The following is a 21,495-nucleotide window of genomic DNA, read 5'->3' as shown; positions in this document are numbered from 1 at the left end:
AGTTAGGGCCGTGGTGTCCAAGACTTGTCCCACACAGGGGAGGAGAGAAGAAAAAAGTAAGGAGGAGGAATAAAATGGCTAAGCTAAGGCCCCCGACAATAGTGACTGTGCGCCCCCGGCCCCGCCACCCGCCCAACCACGGTCTCCGGGCTCCAGCCATGAACGACTTTGAATTCGCAAGGGTATTAGGGCTCTTCTCACCCGCTGTGAGCTCCTATTTATAGACGGTCTGACCCCTGCTTTATCCGCCCCTTCTCACTCTGCCTCAGCTATGGGGCCTCTTCCTTCTTTCTTACATGCACCAAGTTTGCTCACGCCTCCCTCTCTGACTTCGTTCAGGTCTCCATCCCACGCTGCCACTGAGGCCTTCCTCACTCGCCTATTCGAAAGCGCACCTTCATCCTCTGCTGACCACTTGCTTCATTTTTCTTCTTAGCATTCATCAACACCTGGACTATTTCCTATTTATTTCTGTAGCTGTTTATTGTCTTTCTTCCTCCATTGAAATGTAAATTCCACAAAGCAGGAAGTTGGTTTTGTTTGCTGCCATATCTTCAGGGCTCGGAATAGTGCCCGGATGCAGCGGATGCCCATAAGTACGTGTGCAGAGTGGATTTGCGTGCCATGTCTGTGGCCTTTCCCTGCCCTGCCACTGTCCACTCTGGGGTGGGATTCGGTATCTTCTCTTCTGGCTTTCCTAATTATCCCTCCATCCAGCCAGGGGTGGAACCCTGACTTCCACCCTGCCATCTTGGTTTATTTCTGCCTGCACTAGGTAACTAGCTCCTTCCCCTGGGGGCAGGGAGGCCTGGCCCCTGCTCACCTGTCATTCCATTCTACACTTAAAATCCCCAGCGCCTGGCGGGAGGAGTGCTCAGAGAGCCAAATCCACCAAGAGAGGGAAAAACCGCTGCACCGATAACAAAAGGGGAAAGGTCCCTGCTTCTTGCAGCCTCCCTCCGAACCAGCATGCCTCTCAGAAAAGAACATCTTGCCCCAAGTATCACCTGACGTCATTACCCATGGAGACCTAACTACCTTCATTCCAGGTGCGGCAAACTACTGCCCACCACCTGATTTCGTACACCTGCAAGCTAAGAATGGTTTTAACATTTTTAAATGGTTGGAAAAAAAATCAAAAGGCGGCTAATATTTCATGACATGCGAAAGTTATGTGAATTTCAAATTTCAGCATCCACAAATAAATTGTATTGGCACACAGCCACACCCACTCATTTACATATCATCTAGGGACTGCTTTCCCCTCCAAGGGCTGAGTGGAATAGCTGGGAAGATATATACTCCTGAGCCCTTTATGGAAAAAGTTCAGTGACCCATATTCCACTCCCCCACCCTACACACCACCCTCACTTACTTACATCTGAGTGGGTGAGGAAGTTTCAGGGGAGTTCTTTGTGCACAAACATGAGGAAGAGCACTGAAGATTTTAAAAGGAAACCAAAGCAACAGCTAACTATGCCTTAAATTAAAGGCTCAGAGCCAGGAAATGGGCCCGTGTGGTCCCAGAGAGTCTCGTCTCAACCCTCTTGCCCCTCTCCTGGACAGAGACCTGGTCCCAGCCCCACCCTGCGCTGCCCCGCCGAGCCTGGCGCTGATTCCAGCCTGGCTCCCTGAGCCCTGCTAGGGGCCACATGCTAGCCTTGTGCCTGAGCAGGTGCTGCCCTCTTGGCACCCCCACTGCACCCCGGCCCCTCCACTGTGCCCCGGCCCCCACTGCAGCACTGCAGAGCCTGGGAGCAGGATAGTATCTGACCCTCTAGGTGTCCTTAGAGCCAGGTCTGGGTAGCTGCTCAGACCTTGGCATGATGGCTGAAGCAAGTGATCTAGGGGAGGACCATGAGACTAAACCCACCGGGCTCTTCTGCCTGGAGAGCAAGGCTAGGGAAGGCAAGAGAGAAAGCTCTGAATTTCCAAAGTGCGGCTGCATAAGCCAAACCCGTTACCTAACATTTAAAGCAAGGAAATGAAGCCCCAAGTCACATAGGAGTGAAGTAAAAGGAGGAAGTGATCACTAAAAATAAAAATAATAAATTTTTGTAAAAAGTAATAGCAAGACTTAAAATATTCAATTAAAAAGATTTAGGTGAACTGATGAAGGACGGAATTATAAATGTTACTACAAGTAGCAGAGACTGTCTGACCTTTAAGATGAAAGCCAGGGAGTGGGGAAAATAAACCCTCTCTCAGGCAGGGTGGTTTGCCCCACTGAAAGGCACATAACTGCTCTGGGCTGGAGCGACCCTCACTGGACAATCCCAGTGTATCAAATCGCCTCTTTGCCTCCTTCCTCTCCACAAGCGACCTGAAGGGCAGAATGATGTAGTGACTAGTCACAGGCTCTGAAATGAGGCTTCGAATCCCAGCTCTGCACCTGTTATTCAGGTAACCTAGGGAAAGCGGCCTGATTCCTCTAACTTCAGCTTCATTGCCTGTGAAATGAGAACGAATAAGGATATAGGTATGTGGTGTGTGCTTAAGATGAAAGAAGTTCATGTGTGCAGGTGCTTCACACATGGAACACGTTCAATAGATGGTGGTGAAATGAGAATTGCTGACTGGCATCAAAGGCCGAGGGTAGAGTTCCAAATAACCACACACCCATGTTGGGGAATATTAAGTGGCTGAACCAGCATTACTCTCCCCAACCCTAGTCCCTCCTTCACCCCTCACCCTCCACAGCACCATTGCCCAGACTAAGATAACAGAAGCCTAGAGATGGAGGAAGGTCTTGAATAGGCAGGAGTCCAGAGCCAAGACCAGGGCCTGGATCAGTGAATAACTATTAAGTGGATGGATGGATGGATGGGTGGGTGGGTGGATGAATGGATGGATGACGAATGGATGGGACAGATGGGTGAATGGATGGGTGGGTGGATGATGGGTAGATAGGTAAATGGATGAATGGATGAAGGGATAAATGATGAATGAATGAATGGAAGGGTTATGGATGGATGGATGAATGGACACATGATGAATGAATAGATGGATGGGTTAAGGACAGATGGATGGGTGGGTGGATGATGGACAGATGGGTAGATGGATGAATGAATGGATGATGAATGAATGGATGGAAGGGCTATGGACAGTTGGATGGGTGGATGGATGGGTAGATGGATGATGACGGATAGATGGGTAGATGGATGAGTGGGTGGGTAGGTGGGGAGACTACAAGCCAAGACAATCCTTGTAGAGACAGGACAGGAACCTGCAAAAAGGGTAGACAGGCATCTCATTTCCCAGTGGATTCAGTGATCTGCTCTGCACCTACCTGGGAAGAGGAGCTGAGACTCAGACAGAGACAGCAGAGCAGGGCAGAAGCAGCAGATGAAAGCAGCCTGAACACCTGTTGTTGGTATGGACGGAACTTGTGAATTTCCCATAGGTTAAGAGGACACCACGAAACGTAGAAAGCTTGAGCTGTCCTGTTCCCAATGGACTGCTCATCAGGGAAGGGGACCCAAGCAACCAAAGGAAATGAGCTGGACCACCAGGAGTGGGAGCTGAAGTGGTCCAGAGGGGGCTAAGTCAGGGCTGATCTTCCTCAACAGGAAGTTCAGAGGCCCCCAAAGCACCGTCCTAATTACTCCCCATGGGCCCTATAGGAGAGCTTCCCAGAGAGGACCCAGGTAAGGGGGAGAAAGACATGCTCTCCTTCCCCAGCCCTCATCACAGACCCCATGATCTGGGGAAGACAGGAAGCAGAAAGAGGGAGGGAGGTACAGCCAGTGAGCAGGCCCTATCCACTCCAGGGCCCTCAGGTTGGGAGGACCCGAGAAGGGCATGCTGAACCAGCCCCACACTTGAGGTTTAAACTGAACTCGCTTGCACTGGACCGGTTTAGACCTAAATGTGACCAGAGAGCCACCAGATCTGCCGAAGATACTCCTATGGGATGAGAGAAGGAGATTCAGCAGTGTCTGTTGGAGAAAACTGAGAGCTAAGAAATCAAACTGCTTCATATTTGTACCCCACTGAGTTCAGATGGTTCCATAAACTGCTAACCATGGATGCTATTATTACTCCAGAGTTCTTTGTTTAAAATTCTTTTTATAGCACTTTGAGCTCCAGGAAGGAAAACTGTGAACTCAAATAAATCTGACCACCCAGGCTTTAAAGAAGATGAGAAAAGGCCGAATATTTCCTCTCTGAAGCCCAGAATTCCCACTCTGCCTGGAAAACAATCCCTCTGGAGGCCTGGCGCTGATGTGGCCCTTCCCGGAGGCAGGCCAGGCTTCTTCAGGCCACAGTATAACCTGCAGAGGAACTTAAGCCTTCTACAATTTCATTCTTATTGGCTTCCATGTAGCTGTTTTCTGTGCAGCTCCTCACTCGGAGCCACTTTTTCTTGCCTGGCTTCTAAGAGAATGGGTCAGGAACCGCATCCCACCCGCCTGCCTGTAGACTGAGCCCCAAGGGGAGGGGGCTTCGGGCACCCCCACGTCTTGGCTCGGCAGCAAGCGGAAGAGTTCAGCACCCACGGCTGTCAGTCTGGCACCTTTCTGTCTCCACCACTAAATTCATTTTAAATTTAAGAAGTACAGATTTGAAATGAAACCATGAAAAAGGATTTCTCTTACAATAAACACATCAATGCTCATTTTCCTTATTATTCTACTTTTGGCTATTTTGTATAAAATCTTTAATTAAAGTTTTTCTTTGAAATTGTCATTATCAACCCAGAAGAAAGGAAGGGAAAAAGAACAACACAGCTGTGCAGATATGAAGCACTATTCAGGACTAAATGAACTGGAACGAAATAAGTAGCTTGACTGTTATGTTCTTAGTTTTGGCTCTGTATTCTCAATAGCACAGTCTAACTTGTCACTTTATATCGATTCCATCTGTTTACACTCTGCAGAGTATTGGCTTCCTACCGTGAACATTTCCTATTTACCAGCTGGTAGAGATGCGCCAAACCAGATAGGAAAAAATTAGACTGCATTCAGAACCTCATAAACACAAACGTCCAATCCAGGGACTAGCGGGAAGGGGGGGTCGGGCATCGCTCACCTTTCACAAAAGCCTCGCCTCCCTACCTCTGGGCTGATGCTCTCACTGCTCTGGCAGTTGCCCTCATAGGCCAAGGACTATGAATTTCTTTACTGAACATATGCATACCCTGCCTTTACCCAAAAAACGAACAAGCTTACCTAAAAAGATACCCAAATAAGACCCACAAAAATGGAGAAAAGAAAACTGACCCCGAAAAAATGAGCTAAAGAAACCTAAATGTCATAGTTGACACAATGAAGCAAAACTCTGGTTTGGGGTCTCCTTGCAGCCAAGGTGAAGAGGGAAACTTGTGCTTATATAAAGTCGACAGGCCACGTGAACCTTTCCCCACATTCGGTTTTTCATTTTTAAAATGCTTACCTGTAATGTATAGCTTACAGACTTCTATTAAGAAACTCTAGCTATGCATTGAACTTATGACACAGCTATAAAAGGTGCCCCATCTATATACCGAGGGACTTCTGAGAGTGCCAGGCTGGGTGTGGTGGCTCATGCCTATAGCCCCAGCATTGTGGGAGGCTGAGGCAGGAGGATTGCTTAAGGCTAGGAGTTCAAGACTAGTCTGGGCAATGTAGTAAGATCCCATCTCTATAAAAAATTAAAATTTTAAATTTAAAAAAGCATTGCTGATCTCTAAGAAATGTTTCCTTTCTTTCATTTCTTTCTTACCCAGCCCACACTCATGGGATGGGTGTTCCACCTCAACTGCTACAGGCCAAGAATCTTGGGGCCCCTAAGAGCCCCGGCCGGCCTCAGCTCACTCATAGGACAGAGCTGCACACCAGCAGGGGCAAGCCTGGAAGATCAGGAGCCACCACCCTGACCCAGCATCCTGCTGCTTGTCTGGACCTCATGGGAGAGGATGCTGCTTTGAGAAAGACAAACCAAAGAAGACTGTTTGGGTTACATGGAAAGCTTCCCAGGTTGGGCCAATCCTGGGTACTGCCACATGGCTATAGCACTTTGCCAAGAGCCTAGCCAGCCACAGACCACCTCACCTAAGAACTAGATCAGAATCACATTTTAGAGTAGAAAAAGACCTTGTCTGTCATCTCCCTCAGCATTTCCCAAAATGGCATTCCTCCAAGTGCAACTTCTGGATCTACAGCTAAACAAATAAATGCACAGAAAGGCCGACTGCAGCAACATTCAACAGATTTCTATACGGCGGCCTCCTCTGAGACTTCACTGTGCTAACGTACATTGTGAATCCTCAAGGACTAGGGGAACAGCACTGGAGAAGCTGGGGCCAGCTCTAAGGGACCAAGTCAACAGGACCTAGTGGTTAACTGCACGTAGAGGCTGAGGGAAAGGAAAGTCCAAGTGGCGGCCAGTTTCTGCCTTGGTGACTCGAGTGGATGAGATCCAGAATGTGGAATATGTTGCAGGTTTGGGAAGGAAGACTGTTAGTTAACTCAGTGCACACTCAGCTGGGAATGCCTGCGTCCTCCCCGTTCACCCCCGCAGACATCTTTCCTCCTGGCAAATTGATCCAGTTGTTGGGAGAACACCCACCCTGTGCCCTCCTGCCTGCCTTCTTCTGTTCATTCATGAATTCCTAACTTAATGAGCCCCTGGTATGTACACACCACCCTTCCTCTAAGGTCTAGTTCAGATCAATCACCCTCCCTGGGTACTTCCCCAGTAGCCAGTACGGGTGACTTCCTCTTACGAAGTCTTGGAGAATTTACTGTCCATGTCTTTCAGTTGTCGGTACGAGCAACTTATATTGCCTTATTCCCTGACTCCTCTTGATCTAGGTGCTATACCACCCAATAAACACACTTTTAAACCATCATAACGTGTTGCTTATGCTTGTGTTCCCAAGGTGATTTTAAGTCTCCAGAGGACAAGAATCAGGCTTTAGTCTTCTCTGTATCCCCAATAACCACATGGTGTCCCCATAACACCAGTAGGTGCTCAACAAATGCACATGATGGTAAGAGGGTGACCGATGACTTCCAAGCCTGATAACAGGTACCCCGACTCCAGTTGCATTCCCAGCAAATGTACCCACGGCGCTGCTGACAGCACTCTCCTAAATACATCAAAACCCACTCATCAGAAACCTTCAATCATCCTCCTCCTGACCCATGCCTAAGGGTTAAAACCTGGCCGTCACATGCGTCTTTTCCTCCAGTCTACCTTTTGAAACTCGTCTGTCCCAACTTGCCTTGAGAAACATAACTCTACAGAATAGCCGCAGGGCTTGTCTCCTTGTGGTGCTCTGGCCACATCCACATTTCCCTCTCCCCACGTCCTTTTCCTTTGCCAGGTTGCAATTCTGAAAACTACCCCACATCTCTTCCCCCACCCCATCCTCAACGTGCATTGCAAGTCTATCTATGGTCCAAATCCAAGCTCCAGTATCACCTTCCTCACCCAATTGTTCCTGGCTATTCCAAGGAATATGAACTTTTCTACAAAACTTTCTTTATTCATACAATAATTATTTACTGAGTGCATATCAGGTGCCAGGAACTGTTCAAGGCACCAAAGTTACAGCAGTGAACAGGAGAGAAAAGGTGCCTGCTCCCACAGAACACAGATCCCAGTCATAAACAAGTAAACAAACAACATTTCAGAATGTTCTACGTGTTATGGAAAATGTAGTTTTAGATAGGTAGTCAAAAACATCTCACTGGAGAGCTGTCTAGTGCAGAGCTCTGAAAGCTGGGGCGTTTAACTGAAGTTTACTCGATGCACAAGCAAAATACATGGGCATGTTCACCAGAGAAGGCTCTGGCTTATGTTTTGAACAGATAACTCTGGCTGTCATGTGGAATGCAGATTGTAAGGGGCAAGAGAGGCAATGGGAAACCCAGCTAAGGGGTCACTGACAAAGCACAGGCCAGCGACGATGGTGGTTTAGGCTATAATGATGGCAGTGGGGATGGATCAGAAGTGTCCAGGTGTGGGATCTAGTTCAGGATAGAGCAGACAGAACTTGCTGATGGCCTGGATATGGGAGGGGCACTGGTGAGGGAGAGGTGATCAAGACCAGTCCTTGGTTTCTGCTTGAATGAATGATGAGTGGTAGAACCATTTACTGACCTGGGAGGAAGGCTTCTCCAGGTGGGGCAGGAGGACAGTCAAGAGTTACGTTTTTGTCTGCGGACACTGGTGAGTCTGGGACCTCACAAGGAGATGTAAATGTGGGCACCCTCAGCATATAGCCCTCTTATCCTTCCCTGGGTAGCTTTCAATCCTAGAGCAGCGGTCCCTAACGTTCTTGGCACCGGGGACCAGTTTTGTGGAAGACAACTTTTCCATGGACCAGGGGAGAGGGGGTATGGTTTCAGGATGAAACTGTTCCACCTCCAGTCGTCAGACACTAGTTAGATGATTCTCATAAGGAGCATGCAACATACATCCTCGCATGCACAGTTCACAACAGGGTTCGCGCTCCTGTGAGAATCTAATGCCACTGCTGATCTGACAGGAGGCGGAGCTCAGGCAGTGATGCTCATTTGCCCACCACTCACCTTCTGCTGTGCAGTCTGGTTCCCGACAGGCCACCAACCAGTACAGGTCTGCAGCCTGGGGGATGGGGACTGCCGCCCTAGATGATTGCAAGCCATCTTTTAACTTTCCACCTAAGAACTCGTATGCTTTATGTCCTCTAAATACAAACTCCTAATTTTGTTGAGTAACTTCTATGGGCCCAGCACTATGGTGAGTTCATTTTATATTTATTCTCACACAGAATGCCAACAACACCAGGAAAACCTTGCAATATTGTTCACCCAGTTCACAGATGGGGAAAGTCTCGAAAGAGGCAAGACTAGCTTGCTGAGGATCACTCAGAGAGTCTCTGTTGGTGTTCAAATGCACGCTCGGGTTTGCTAAGGCCAGAGCTCCAGACTGTACCCCCACACCCTGCTGCTTTAAACATTTACCCCTACAATCTTGTGTTTGCACTATTAATTTGTAACACACAGAAAGACAAAAAAAAAACTGAGTCTGAAATAATTGCAAATTCTGATATTGTAGAATCTTTGCTGTAGTTTCTTCACGAAGGCTTTCATAAATTAATGATAGAGCAACCAAAAATAGGTCCTGGGGCAGAAGTATTCTCAATATAATTTTTAAATAAAATGCCAACGGATTATTTTGTGGTGTGAGATTCTCTAGATCAAAATATAAGTGCTACTCTTCATTTAGATGCACGTAGACACAAGAATAAAAGCTGTGACATTATTAATCACTATATTCAGTTATGATTGATAGGCTTTTCTGCGGGGAGGAAAAAGTGCCTCAGATACAATCTGTCCCAACAGCTCTACGATATGCTAATATTTTCTTCAGATGAAAGAGGAGATGTGTTCAAATACCTGCTACAATAGGCAATTAATACCAAGTGCACCAAAGTAGAGCTGATGAAAGTAGGATTGGGGGAATATTAGGAATTAACCAAGAGCTTGCATGTTTTAGTAAATGGCCTCATTTTGAGCTTGACACAGCCTTTCTGTCAGGCAAACAGACTGCATTCTAGTCTATTCATTCATACTAATGTAGTGTTATAAAATTAAGGTGTGTTTATGAAATGGTGGCGATTCTAACAACTGATTCTTTAGCCCTTGAATATTTAATTTTTAAGTGTCTTTTTAAAGAAAATTCACCTCTTTAAGAGAATGAATCTCCCCACCACTTTTCTCTCTTCTTCATGAGGATATTACAGAGCAAGCCAGCAGCTCAGTAATTATAATTATTTACTAATTGCTTCTGAAATGACTATCTCCACACACCTCCAAGGCACCAGGGTAATCCCATAAAAACCGGTGTCAAATCACTCGGTGTCCAACAGACACGCTTGTCACAGCCGACTGGGTAGACCAGATGTTCTGGCATCATGGTGCCTGAACCTTCAAGCATTTTTTTTCTTTTGAGAGCTCCCTGACTCGGGTAGTGACATGGTACAAGAGGAAACAGCCTCGGGCTTTGGATGCTTTCTTTTTCCTTTCATACTTCTTTAACTGAATATATATTCTTTAATTCCAGTCTTCAGTGAAGAATATTTTTTTTTTGAGGGGGAGAGTCACAACCTTCTGAACATACACTGTATTCCCACACAGGTCAGAATAGCTTCCTGTTTCTCAGTACTTCCCTCAACAGGGCTTACAATGAGCCCTCACCCCACCTTAGATGGTAAGATGGGATTTTCTTCCTGTCTTAGCCACTCCTATCTTCACCTCTTGTCAGGAGTTACAAATGACAGATGGAGTAAAAAACCTGACACTTGGTTAGCCTGGCAACACACTGCATCTTTGTTCAAGTTCCTTCTCTCCTGGCAGTCCTCACCTGAAGAATGTGAGGAAGCTGTCTGAGGTCTCGGGCACTGCCACCGCTACAGGATGGAACTGGGACCCCGCAGGCAGAGATGGTGCATGAAAGACTGACAAGGTGGAAGGAATGTGAAAGGCAGGACACCAGAGAGAAAAGGGAAGAAAATTCCCAAATGCCCAAATGCCTTTCTGCTCCGTGGACAGAAAGGCAACTCTGTGGTTAGAACACAAGGCTCCATTGACTTCTGTGGTGATGATGAACAGAAAGACTTCTCTCTGTGATGGACTGGGTCTAACTACAGGCATAACAAGTTGTCACATTTGCTGAATGCAAAGTAAGCATCAACATATGCCTGCTTAACCTCTGTTCTCAGCTTCCCTCCATATCAATATGGGATAACAACGGTACCTGCCTCATGGGATTCACCTGGGAATGAAATGACTTAATACGATAAAGCACTTAGAAAAGCTCCTAGTAAGTGCTCAGTGCTAGCTATTATTACTAGAGTTGGCAAAATCTGAAAAATTACATTAGTGTCCATAAGATTAAGGCCCCACCCGCCAAGAGGGGTCCCTTCTGTAGGTAGCTGTAGCAGATGCATCGGTTGCCTTCCCAAATCCATTCACCTCTACTCACTTCTCTCCTTTACTTTTTCTTTTACTCTGAGATGGAGTCTTGCTCTGTCACCCAGGCTGGAGTACAGTGGCACGATCTCAGCTCACTGCAACCTCTGCCTTCCGGATTCAAGTGATCCTCCTGCCTCAGCCTCCCAAGTAGCTGGGACTACTGGCGTGCACCACCATGCCTAGTTAATTTTTGTATTTTTAGTAGAGACAACATTTCACCATGTTGACCAGGCTGGTCTTGAACTCCTGACCTCAGGTGATCTGCCCGCTTTGGCCTCCCAAAGTGCTGAGATTACAGGCGTGTGCCACCGTGCCTGGCTGCCCACTTCTCCTTTCTAACAAAACCCTCTATTTTCCATTTTGTTCAGACATCCGCCCTCCCTCCTTGGGTGGCCATGTGCTTCATAGGAGGGAACCCAGTGGCCACACCAGGTGGTGATCAAGGTTGCTCCTGGCTGCTAGCAGGAACCAATTCCCTTGCCCATGATTGCTTTAGGAGTGGGGCATAATTCCAGGCTGTGGGACACAGGGAGGGACTTTCTCTTATTTTTACAGTCATATTAGAAAAAAGGCCCATTGAAAAAAAATTGACATCAAAATATCTGCCTGAAGTGGTGGCAACCTCCTGGTGACCAGAAAGAGAGGTAGGTAGGTTAGTCAACCCTAGCCTCCACTCCCTCCTGACTTCTTGGGTGACATAAGAAGCTCCTTATTTTCTAAGATAGTTAAGTTGGAGCCTTCGGTTTCTCATAAGGGAAAAAACCAAACATCTCTGTGGCCAAGGGGCTGCCACCTGGTGGCAGATAAAAATGGCCACAGCAAGGGTTTTAGTGGTGTTCGGCAAGGAGAACAAGCGTCACCCATCAGTGGGGGAAGGGACTCACATTTACTGAATATCTGCTGTATGCAGGGGCTTTGCTTACATTCATTCTTGTCAGTACCCTGAAAGGTAGGTTTTGTTGTCTCCACTTTAGAGATGAGGAAACTCAGAACAAATGAGAAACCATCCAAGGCACCCCACCACCAGCAGCAGCAGAGGCAGCATTTCAGCCCAGGAGTACCTGATTCTCCACAAATCCCTCTGGCTCCTAGGAGACTCTGAAGACAAAGAAGCTGAAGACCAGAGGACTCAAGAGCCAGTCCAGGAGATGCTCAGGCAAGGACACAGCGGGGGCCACATGAATGCAGAGGATCATGGTTGTGGCCAAAATGAAAAGCAAGGGCCAGGAGAGTGACAGCAAGTGAGGAACGCACCAGGACTTAGCGTGGTTGTTGAGTGGAACCTGAGAGCAGATTAAACCAGAGCCAGGACCAGGTGGATCCTGAAGAGGACACGATGAGAACCACCCTGGGCTTACAGAGCCTCCTCCACCAAACAGAGCGCCTCTTCCCATGAAGCCATGGGGCACAGTCACCAAAGACGGAGAGACGAGACCCAGAGATCATCCAGTCTGGCCTTCTCCCTTGGCTTAGAGAGACAATGACGTTCAGAGAGCCAAAGGGTTCAACTGGATAATGAGCGTGAATGTGAGCATCTGCTGGAGGGTCTGAGGGCCCGTGAAGAGAGATGCTCACAAACCAGCCATTAGACCAAGCTCACTGCAGAAGAAAACAATTAGGTTTTGTTTTCCCACTGCTGATTATTTGCTGTTGTAGGAAGGTTTGGGGTTCCCACTGCTAATTATTTGCTGTTGTAGGAAGGCCAGTCTGCACATGGATCAGCAGAGCCGGGCTCCAAAAATTCAGAGACATCTGCATGCATTCTTGGCTCCAGTAAGCCACGTGGACTCATATTTAAAATAAAATAATTAGCATTCTTTCATTCCCAAACTGTAACCATCACCCAGCAATGACATGTGTATGAAGAGAGGCTTACTTAGATCATTCCTAAGTCTTCCTCTCAGTCTCCAACATTAGTGTGTGACCTTTAGAAGGGTCAGAGTCTTCATTAGAAGCATGCTACGGCACCCAGCACACAGTTGAGGGGTGTACTGATTTGTTCTCTTTATTTGGAGGTGGAGGGGCTGGAAAGGAATGAGATTCATTTGTGTTCCTACCTGTACTTCAAAGGAAACTGTAGGGATAAGCATAATAGTAGCAGCTGGCATTTATTAAGTGTTGCAGGTGCTTTATTCTGGATCTCTTTAAGCCACACAGCAGCACGTCAAGGTGGTGGCTGTTATCCCCACTGACAGGTGAAGAAACTCAGCGATGAGGGCTTGCCTGAGACCACGTGGCTGGTAAACGGCAGAGCCCCAGGATGGAAACTCAGGTCTGCCCGGGTCCTGGGGTTAGTCTCCTCCAACCTCCCCTGCCTGCTCAGGGTTGGGGTCGTAGGTAGAATTTGGGTTACAGTCTGTGCTGGCTGGAACACACAGCAGAAAAAACCCTCCAGTACTCTGGTACTAAGCGTTACCTTTTCCCTTCACCTGTTTGTTCTCATGAGCAATTGCATGAAAACTACCCGGGTTTGCACTCTCAGCAGGGTGTTCCATGGGGAGGATGATGGGATAAAAATTAACTGAAAGGATGGACAGCGATGGAGTTCCATTTGAGATTTGCTCACCACAGCCTTATTTTGGGCCATTTACAACCCTGGCCTTTGTCTGCATCTCCACACTCAAGGTCATGTTGCATTATTGATCCTTAACAATGTTTCTGCTGCTGTAATAATTGTCATAAACAGTGGACTTTTTCAGAAGCATATCATGATGAACACAGTTTAAAGAGAGAAAAGACATATACTATCCCTAAGTAATATCAATTGCACGACAAATTTCTTGCAGAATAACAAATGGGTCACAGCAAAAGCAGCAGACCTGGGTTCCTACTAATATCAACTATAGTGAAACAGGTTTTTAGAAACACATAATGCTAAGAAACTATCATATTGAGATGAATTTTCTGGTGTTAATGGTATCAGACAGGGAAATTGAGACAAACATTTTGTGCATCTCTGGCTATTTTTGAGTATGAAATATATGAGTCTCACAAGAGTGCAAAAAAGAAAGGAAATTTGTCACATTTCAAACCAACATATTGAATCAAATAAATTAAACCATGATTCTCAAACTGCTCATGCAACTGACAGGCCCAAATGCATTTTAAAAAGGAGTCTGATTCCAGCCCCTGAATGACATTATCATCTCCTCCCCTCCTTAGCTGTGTGCTGTGAGATCTAACCACAATCAGCAAATAGGAATGATGCTATATGCTCTTTTTCTAAACACATAGTAGCTTTCATGGCTAAATTACTCAGTACTTAAGTATATATCACTTTGAGTTTGACTGGTTATTTTTACTATGCAGCTCTTGATTGGCATTGACTGCTGCAAAGCAGCCGTTTTCCCTTTCTAAAGAAAAACCTGCTCAGTCTTAGACAAAGACAGAAAAGGCAGCCCTACTAATAATGATCTAAAGTTAATACAAAAGCAATTAATATTCCAGGACTTCTGCTGGTGTCACTCATCAAAAGAGATGCCATCCAAGACAGCCAAAGTAGTCGGAACGCAAGCTTTCGCCCTGGCTTGTTATCAGAAGATCTATTTAGTCGGACAATGTTGATATGAGAACTCGGATGATGAGGTGTGGCTCATTTTCTACCATCTACCTCTGCTAACAATTACTGCTGACGATGGGCGGGGTGGGGGGAAATCGTGCCTTTAAAATCTCTATTACCTTTTCTCCCACTTGGATTTCAAGTTCTCTTAACGTGCGGCAGCAATTCATTTCATTCCCACCTTCCCTTAGAAACAAAAAAAAAACTTTATTAAAACATTTTAACCAAATAAGTGTTTACATAGGATACGCAGAGATCAAAATTACAAGGATTTCCAAATAATCTATTTTAAAATGCAAGGTATTTCTTACAAGCTGCTGTCTGCCAGGATCATGAACTTGGGCAAATTACTTTGTTTCCCCCAGCCTGTTTTCTTATCCGTAAAATGAAATACAGTAGCATTTACTCCTCCTAAGGTACGTGCAAATTAAATAATTACAGCTGACACTTAATGAGCACTTACTGTGTCCCAAGCCTTAACAAGCCTCATCTCATTTAAGCCTCTCAACAGCTCTATGGATTTGGGACCATTATCATCCCTGCTTTACGGAGGAGACTGACAGGGATCGTAATAGATGAGGAAAATGAAGGTCACATGTGAGGAAGTGCAGGCGCCAGTGTCAGACCCAGGTGCTCTGGGTTCACATCCAGTTCCTAACCTCTCTGCTGTGGCTGCAGCACTTTGATCTGACCACTGTGGGGCTCTACGTCCCCTCAATAGCTCACTTTCAGCTGCTCAGTGAAGGTTCAATGTGTCTGTACCTGGGTTCCATCTGCTTGTCCCTATTCACTGGTTTTTATTTTGCATTATCTGTGTATCTACAAACCACTGCAGAGCCCCTCCTTGGGACAAACTGGTAGGGTGAGGGTGGGAAGAGAACACGAGGAGGCAGAGCTGGTGACCCCACTTTACAATGTCTATCCATGCCTCCTACCTGCCAGGTCTGGGGCCGTGGTGCTAAGCAAGACACCGTCTGTACTGGTGACAGTGACGGATGGGAAATAAGCAAACAAGTAATGTGAGCTGAAATAATAACAGGTGCCATGAAGACAATAAAGATGGGCAGGGAGATAAATTGGAGATGGGGGAAGATGGGATGACTCTTTGGATGGAGTGGGTAGCAGGTCTCTCTGGCCAAGTGTCTTTTGGATAGAGGCCCACAAGGTGAAAGGGCCATGAAGCCTTCTAGGCAAAGCAAAGGGAACAAGCAGCTGGCATGAAGCCCTTGACTGGCAGGAGCTCAGCAGATCCCAGGGTCAGTAGGAAGGAGGCCAAGGAGACCAGAGCTGGATGGGCAATGAGAAGGTGTGCAGGCTATGTTCAGATAGAGGCAGATGCCAGGCTCATGAGTTTGTGGGCCATGATAAGGAGTCTAGACTTCAAAGGGTAAGGGGAAGACACTGGAGTGCTTAGCAGAGATTAAATTCCTTACATAGGAGGAAACTGAGTCTCAGAGGGGTTCTGTTCCCAAGTTAAAGATAGGACCCGATCAGGAATTCAAATCTATAATGCTACGTTAAATGTAATCTTTTAAATGCTGTTTAATAATATATTCAATAGATACAAAACACTATTTGTAAAATATTTAGGAATTAAAGAATAAACCGGGCGTGGTGGCTCACGCCTGTAATCCCAGCATTTTGGGAGACTGAGACGGGCAGATTACCTGAGGTCGGGAGTTGGAGACCAGCCTGACCAACATGGAGCAACCCCATCTCTACTAAAAATACAGAATTAGCCGGGCGTGGTGGGGCATGCCTGTAATCCCAACTACTCAGGAGGCTGAGGCAGGAGCATCACTTGAACCCGGGAGGCAGAGGTTGCAGTGAGCCAAGATCACACCATTGCACTCCAGCCTGGGTGACAACTGCGAAACTCCATCTCAAACAAACAAAAAAAAAGGAATTAAAGAATAAAAATTAAACAAATGCTTGTTTACTCAACCCCAGCCTCCATCCAACTGAAGCAATGCAACACTACCAGTGCCTTGGAAGTCCAGGAAGCCCTCCCTTCCCAATCACATCCTCCTGCCTAGTTCTAGCCAAGTTGGTCAAGGCTTTGTCAGGTCCGCACTGCAGTTCAGCCTCTCCCTCTAATCAATCCTGCTTCAGCCTGCTTCCCTTTACAGGTGTTTTCCCTCGTCTACATCTTGCTCCCCAAACTCCATCTCAGTGTCTGCTTCAGGAGAAGCCAGCCTATGACTATTTATTGTCAGGTACTAACTTAGTGACACCAGCTTTCTTTAGATTAATATTGAATGGTATGTCTTTTTAAATCTTTTCACTTTTAACCTTTCTTTATGTTTGGGTTTAGGTTTTTCTCTTAGTGGATTTTACTATTTGTTATCTAGACAGACAATCTTTGTCTTTTAAGTGGTCTACATGATAATTGAATGTGTAAGTCTTAAAATTTATTTTGCCAGAAATTAATGTAGTTACACTTTCTTTTATTTTTTCTATTGCATACTTATTTCTATCCTTTTTCTTTTAGTCTTTTTAATCCTTTCTGTTTTCAAAAAGTCAATAACTGGAATTTTTATCTAGTCCGATAATCTCTGTCTTTTAACTGAAATATTTGATCCTTTGCATTTAATGTAGTTATATACAGATGGGGGTAGGTCTATAAATTTATGTTCTCTATTTGTAGTATCTGTTGTAGATTTTTGTCCCCTTTCTTACCTTCTTTTGGATTGAGTATTTTAAAATCATTTCATTTTTTCTTCCAAATGTTGGGAGTTAAATACTTTGTTTCTATTCTTTAGCAGTTACCCTAAAAATCACAATGTGCATATATAACATTTCAACGTATAAAATTAATCAATATATTTATCCTCCTGCTGGCTATCAAATAGATCTTAGAAAACTTTAACTCAATTTATCCACACTCAGCTGATCGTTGTCTAATGTTTTAACTCTGAACTTTTTATTTAACACACACAGACATTTTTGTAACCACCTTATAGAGCCAAAAATCATTTCTATTTACCCATATTTTGCCACTTTCTTTGCTTTTCACTCTTAAATTCTCAGACCTTTCATCTAGGATTACTTTCCTTCTGCTTCTAGCAGAATCAAGATCTTTCAGTCAAGATCTGCAGGAGATTAAATGTCTCAGTTTTTGTCTGAAAAATGTCTTTAACCCTCAGTCTTTATTTTTTTTAATGTTTTCTCACTGACTTTTATGTCTATAATATTCAAAAATTCAAAATAAGCTGTCCAAATCGAACTGACCTTTAGAGGCATACAAATTCAAAATGTTTTACAACAGGTTTTTAAAAAAATATAGGTTCTGGCTGGACGCGGTGGCTGATGCCTATAATCCCAGCACTTTGGGAGGCTGAGGCTGGCGGATCACCTGAGGTCAGGAGTTTGACACCAGCCTGACCAGCATAGTGAAACCCTGTCTCTACTAAAAATACAAAAATTAGCCAGGCGTGGTGGCGCACACCTGGCCAAAAGCCTTTCTTAATTCTTTCTTCTCTTCCACAGGCTAGAGTCAGCTAGACCTGACTAAAGTCAGCTTCACATATACTCTGTGAACCAATGCTCCGCTGACGCTGTTTCCTTTATCCATCTGAATCTCTCATACCCAGACTGCCAAAGGAATCTTGCAATACACAGTATTGGTGAATAAATTCACCTTCAACAGAATTCTCAGGTTCTTTAGGAGGTTTTTCTTCAGAACTCTCAGTAAGTCTTCTTGTGTGGTGCTCAGAAAGCTTTGAAACACTTCTGCTAAGATTTATAATGATTGTTTAATACACAAACGATTGTAGTTATTCTTCATGGAAGCAGCATTGTACCAAGCGCCACGTGGATTATCTAATATGCAAAGGCGCTCTCCGTCCATATGTAGAAATGTCCTACACTTCCATCTGAAGCAAATCTCAAAAGGTTCAGCCTGATCATTTTAAGCAAAATCATTCATTGGGTGTTTCTGAAGACATGATGATGACGTTTCTACTGTTATTATAGATGATTCAAGGTCCTCTATACTCGATACAATAGTTCCACATTTTGCCCTTACCACCTCTCATATACTCAGAGATAGAGACTTTTAAAATATCATTCCAGGTCATACCTTTTTAATCTTCACGCTGCTTCCAACTTAACCAACTACTATCGGATATTCAGGAACTTCCACAATATGGTGATTTTCATACATGACAAGTTCTGGTAAGGCCAGGACAGAAGAAATGGCATACTCTGTCTGTGTTATGTTCACTGTATGTTATCAGTGGCATTGAGTTTTGGCTGGTATAAAATGTGATATCGCGGCCAGGCACGGTGGCTCATGCCTGTAATCCCAGCACTTCTGGGGCTGAGGCAGGTGGATCCCCTGAGGTCAGGAGTTCGAGACCAGCCTGGCCAATATGGTGAAACCCCATCTCTAGTGAAAATACCAAAATTACCTGGATGTGGTGGTGGGCGCCTGTAATCCCAGCTACTTGGGAGGCTGAGACAGGGGAATCACTTGAACCCAGGAGGCAGAGGTTGCAGTGAACCGAGGCTGCACCCTTGCACCCCAGCCTGGGCAACAAGAGCAAAACTCCATCTCAAAAAAAAAAAAAAAAAAAGTGATATCCCCAAACATATTTCCAGAAGGGAATTGCTGTGACCAGAATATGAAATTCCACCACCACAAATTCAGGGAATTTGAGCTGCGCCTCCATCTATGTCCCAAAATCCAGCCCCAGTGTAACGACCTGATAATGCAATCACTACCTCTTATTTTTATGAAAGTTGATGTGAAGAAATTATACGAGCTCTGGTTGAAACAGTTCTTGTTTGAACACAGTAGGCAGAGGTGCCAGATGTTTTTACTTTTTCCAAGTACTCCGGTATCACTAGATGAGGGTCCCACGGGCTACCACAGAAAAAACTTACTCTTATTCTTAGAAATACAGTATAGAGGCTGGGTGCGGTGGCTCACGCCTATAATCCCAGCACTTTGGGAGGCCGAGGCGGGTGGATCACCTGAGGTCAGGAGTTTGAGACCAGCCTGGCCAACATGGCAAAACTGCATCTCTACTAAAAGTACAAAAATTAGCCGGACATGGTGGAACACACCTGTAATCACAGCTACTTGGGAGGTTGAGACAGGAGAACCACTTGAATCCAGGAGGCAGAGGTTGCAGTGAGCCAAGATCGCACCACTGCACTCCAGCTTGGGTGACAGCAAGACTCTGTCTCAAAAAAAAAAAAAAAAAAAAGAAAGAAAGAAAAGAAATATAGTATATAGTATAGAGTTCTGGGATGACAAATATTTTATATCAGGACACTGAAAAGATTATTTCATTATCTTATAGCCTTCACTGTCACTGTTGAGAAGTTGGTGTCAGTCTAACTGTCACTCCTCTGAAGTCAATTCTGTTTTTCTTCTCACTGCCTATAACATTTTCTCTTTGGTTTTGATGTCTGCAGTTTCACTGTGATAATGTCTAGATAGGCATTTCTTTTTATTTATCTGGCTTGAGTTTCTCAGCCATTATCTTTTCAAGTATGATCTCTGCCCCGTTCTTTCTCTTATATTGCTATGGGTTGAAGGTGCTCCTCCAAAATTTAGGTGTTGCCACTGTGAGAGGATTAAGAGTTGGTTAGGCCTGAAGGTTCTGCCCTCCTGAATGGAATTAGTTGCTTTTTTTTTTTTTTTTTTTTTCCTGAGATGGGAGTCTCACTCTGTTGCCCAGGCTGGAGTGCAGTGGCATGATCTCAGCTCACTGCAACCTTCGGCTCCTGGGTTCAAGCGATTCTCCTGCCTCAGCCTTCCAAGCAAGTAGCTAGGACCACAGGCATGCACCACCACACCCAGCTAATTTTTGTATTTTTAGCAGAGACGGGATTTCACCATGTTGGCCAGGCTGGTCTTCAGCTCCTAACCTCAAGTGATCCACCCACCTTGGCCTCCCAAGCATTTTGAGCTCATTCATAAAAAGGAATGAGGTACTAATTTACGCTGTAACATGGGTGAGCCTTAAAAACATGTGCTAGACACAAAAGATCGCCTTCTTGATTGGCACACAGGTCACAGGAGCCTGGGATTACAGGCGTGAGCCACTGCGCCCAGCCTCAGATGCCCTTATAAAAGGGCTTGTCGGAGGGCGCCAATATTCTCTTGCCCTTCCTCCTTCCACTATGTGAGGATGCAGTAAAGAGGCCCTCACCACACACTGCTGCCTTGATCTTGGACTGCCCAGCTTCAAAAACTATGAGAAATAAATTTCTTTTCTTACAAACTATAGTACCCAGTCTCAGGTATTCTGTTAAAGCAGCACAGAACAGACTAAGACAGGTATCTTTTTGGAAATCCAATTAGAAGTATGGTAGGCCTCCTCTTCCTGTCTTCCATGTCTCTTACGCCTGTCCTCCTAATTTTGTATTTTTTGTCTTTTTGTCCTGCATTCTAGGTAATTTCTTCAGAGCTCTCTCTCATTCCACAAATGTTCTTTTCAGCTGTGTTTAATCCACTATTTTTACCCATCCACTGTATTTTAGATCTACAATCAGATTTTTCAGTTCTATTTTATACTTCTTCAAATAGTCATTTTATTGCCTGTTTTGCATTCACATTTTGAATCTATTCTTTCATTTCTTTAAACATATTAAAACACTAGTTTTAGATTACATATATGATAGTTCCAATATTTCAAGTGTTTGGAGACCTGATTCTATTGGATACGACATCTATTGGTTTGCAGTCCTCATTCTTTGATAGTTCCAATGTTTCGAGTGTTTGGGGATCTGATTCTATTGGGTATTATATCTATTTGTTTGCAGTTCTCATTCTTTGATAGTTCCAATGTTTCGAGTGTTTGGAGATCTGATTCTATTCGATATGATATCTATTGGTTTGCAGTTCTCATTCTTTGACAGTTTCAATGTTTTGAGTGTTTGGAGATCTGATTCTATTGGGTATTACATCTATTTGTTTGCAGTTCTCATTCTTTGATAGTTCCAATGTTTTGAGTGTTTGGAGACCTGATTCTATTG

General features: G+C 45.0%; 1 protein-coding gene across 5 annotated transcripts in view; it reads right to left on the bottom strand.

Annotated features, from left to right (window-relative positions):
• Nucleotides 1-21,495, bottom strand: part of EFCAB6 (EF-hand calcium binding domain 6) — a 315,225-nt gene that overhangs the window by 240,243 nt on the left and 53,487 nt on the right. For 4 of the 5 annotated variants that reach the window (XM_007976025.3, XM_038007346.2, XM_073006632.1 and 1 more), the window contains one exon: nucleotides 14,625-14,691. In XM_007976025.3, coding sequence (XP_007974216.3) covers nucleotides 14,625-14,691 — 67 coding nt within the window. The remainder of the gene's footprint in view (nucleotides 1-14,624; nucleotides 14,692-21,495) is intronic. The other variant, XM_073006634.1, reaches the window with a different exon arrangement.

The sequence above is a fragment of the Chlorocebus sabaeus genome, chromosome 19 (assembly GCF_047675955.1).
Source record: "Chlorocebus sabaeus isolate Y175 chromosome 19, mChlSab1.0.hap1, whole genome shotgun sequence".
In the NCBI taxonomy this organism is placed as follows: domain Eukaryota; kingdom Metazoa; phylum Chordata; class Mammalia; order Primates; family Cercopithecidae; genus Chlorocebus; species Chlorocebus sabaeus.
The sequence above is the reverse complement of the archived record's forward strand: the minus strand, read 5'-3'. Positions and strand labels throughout refer to the sequence as shown.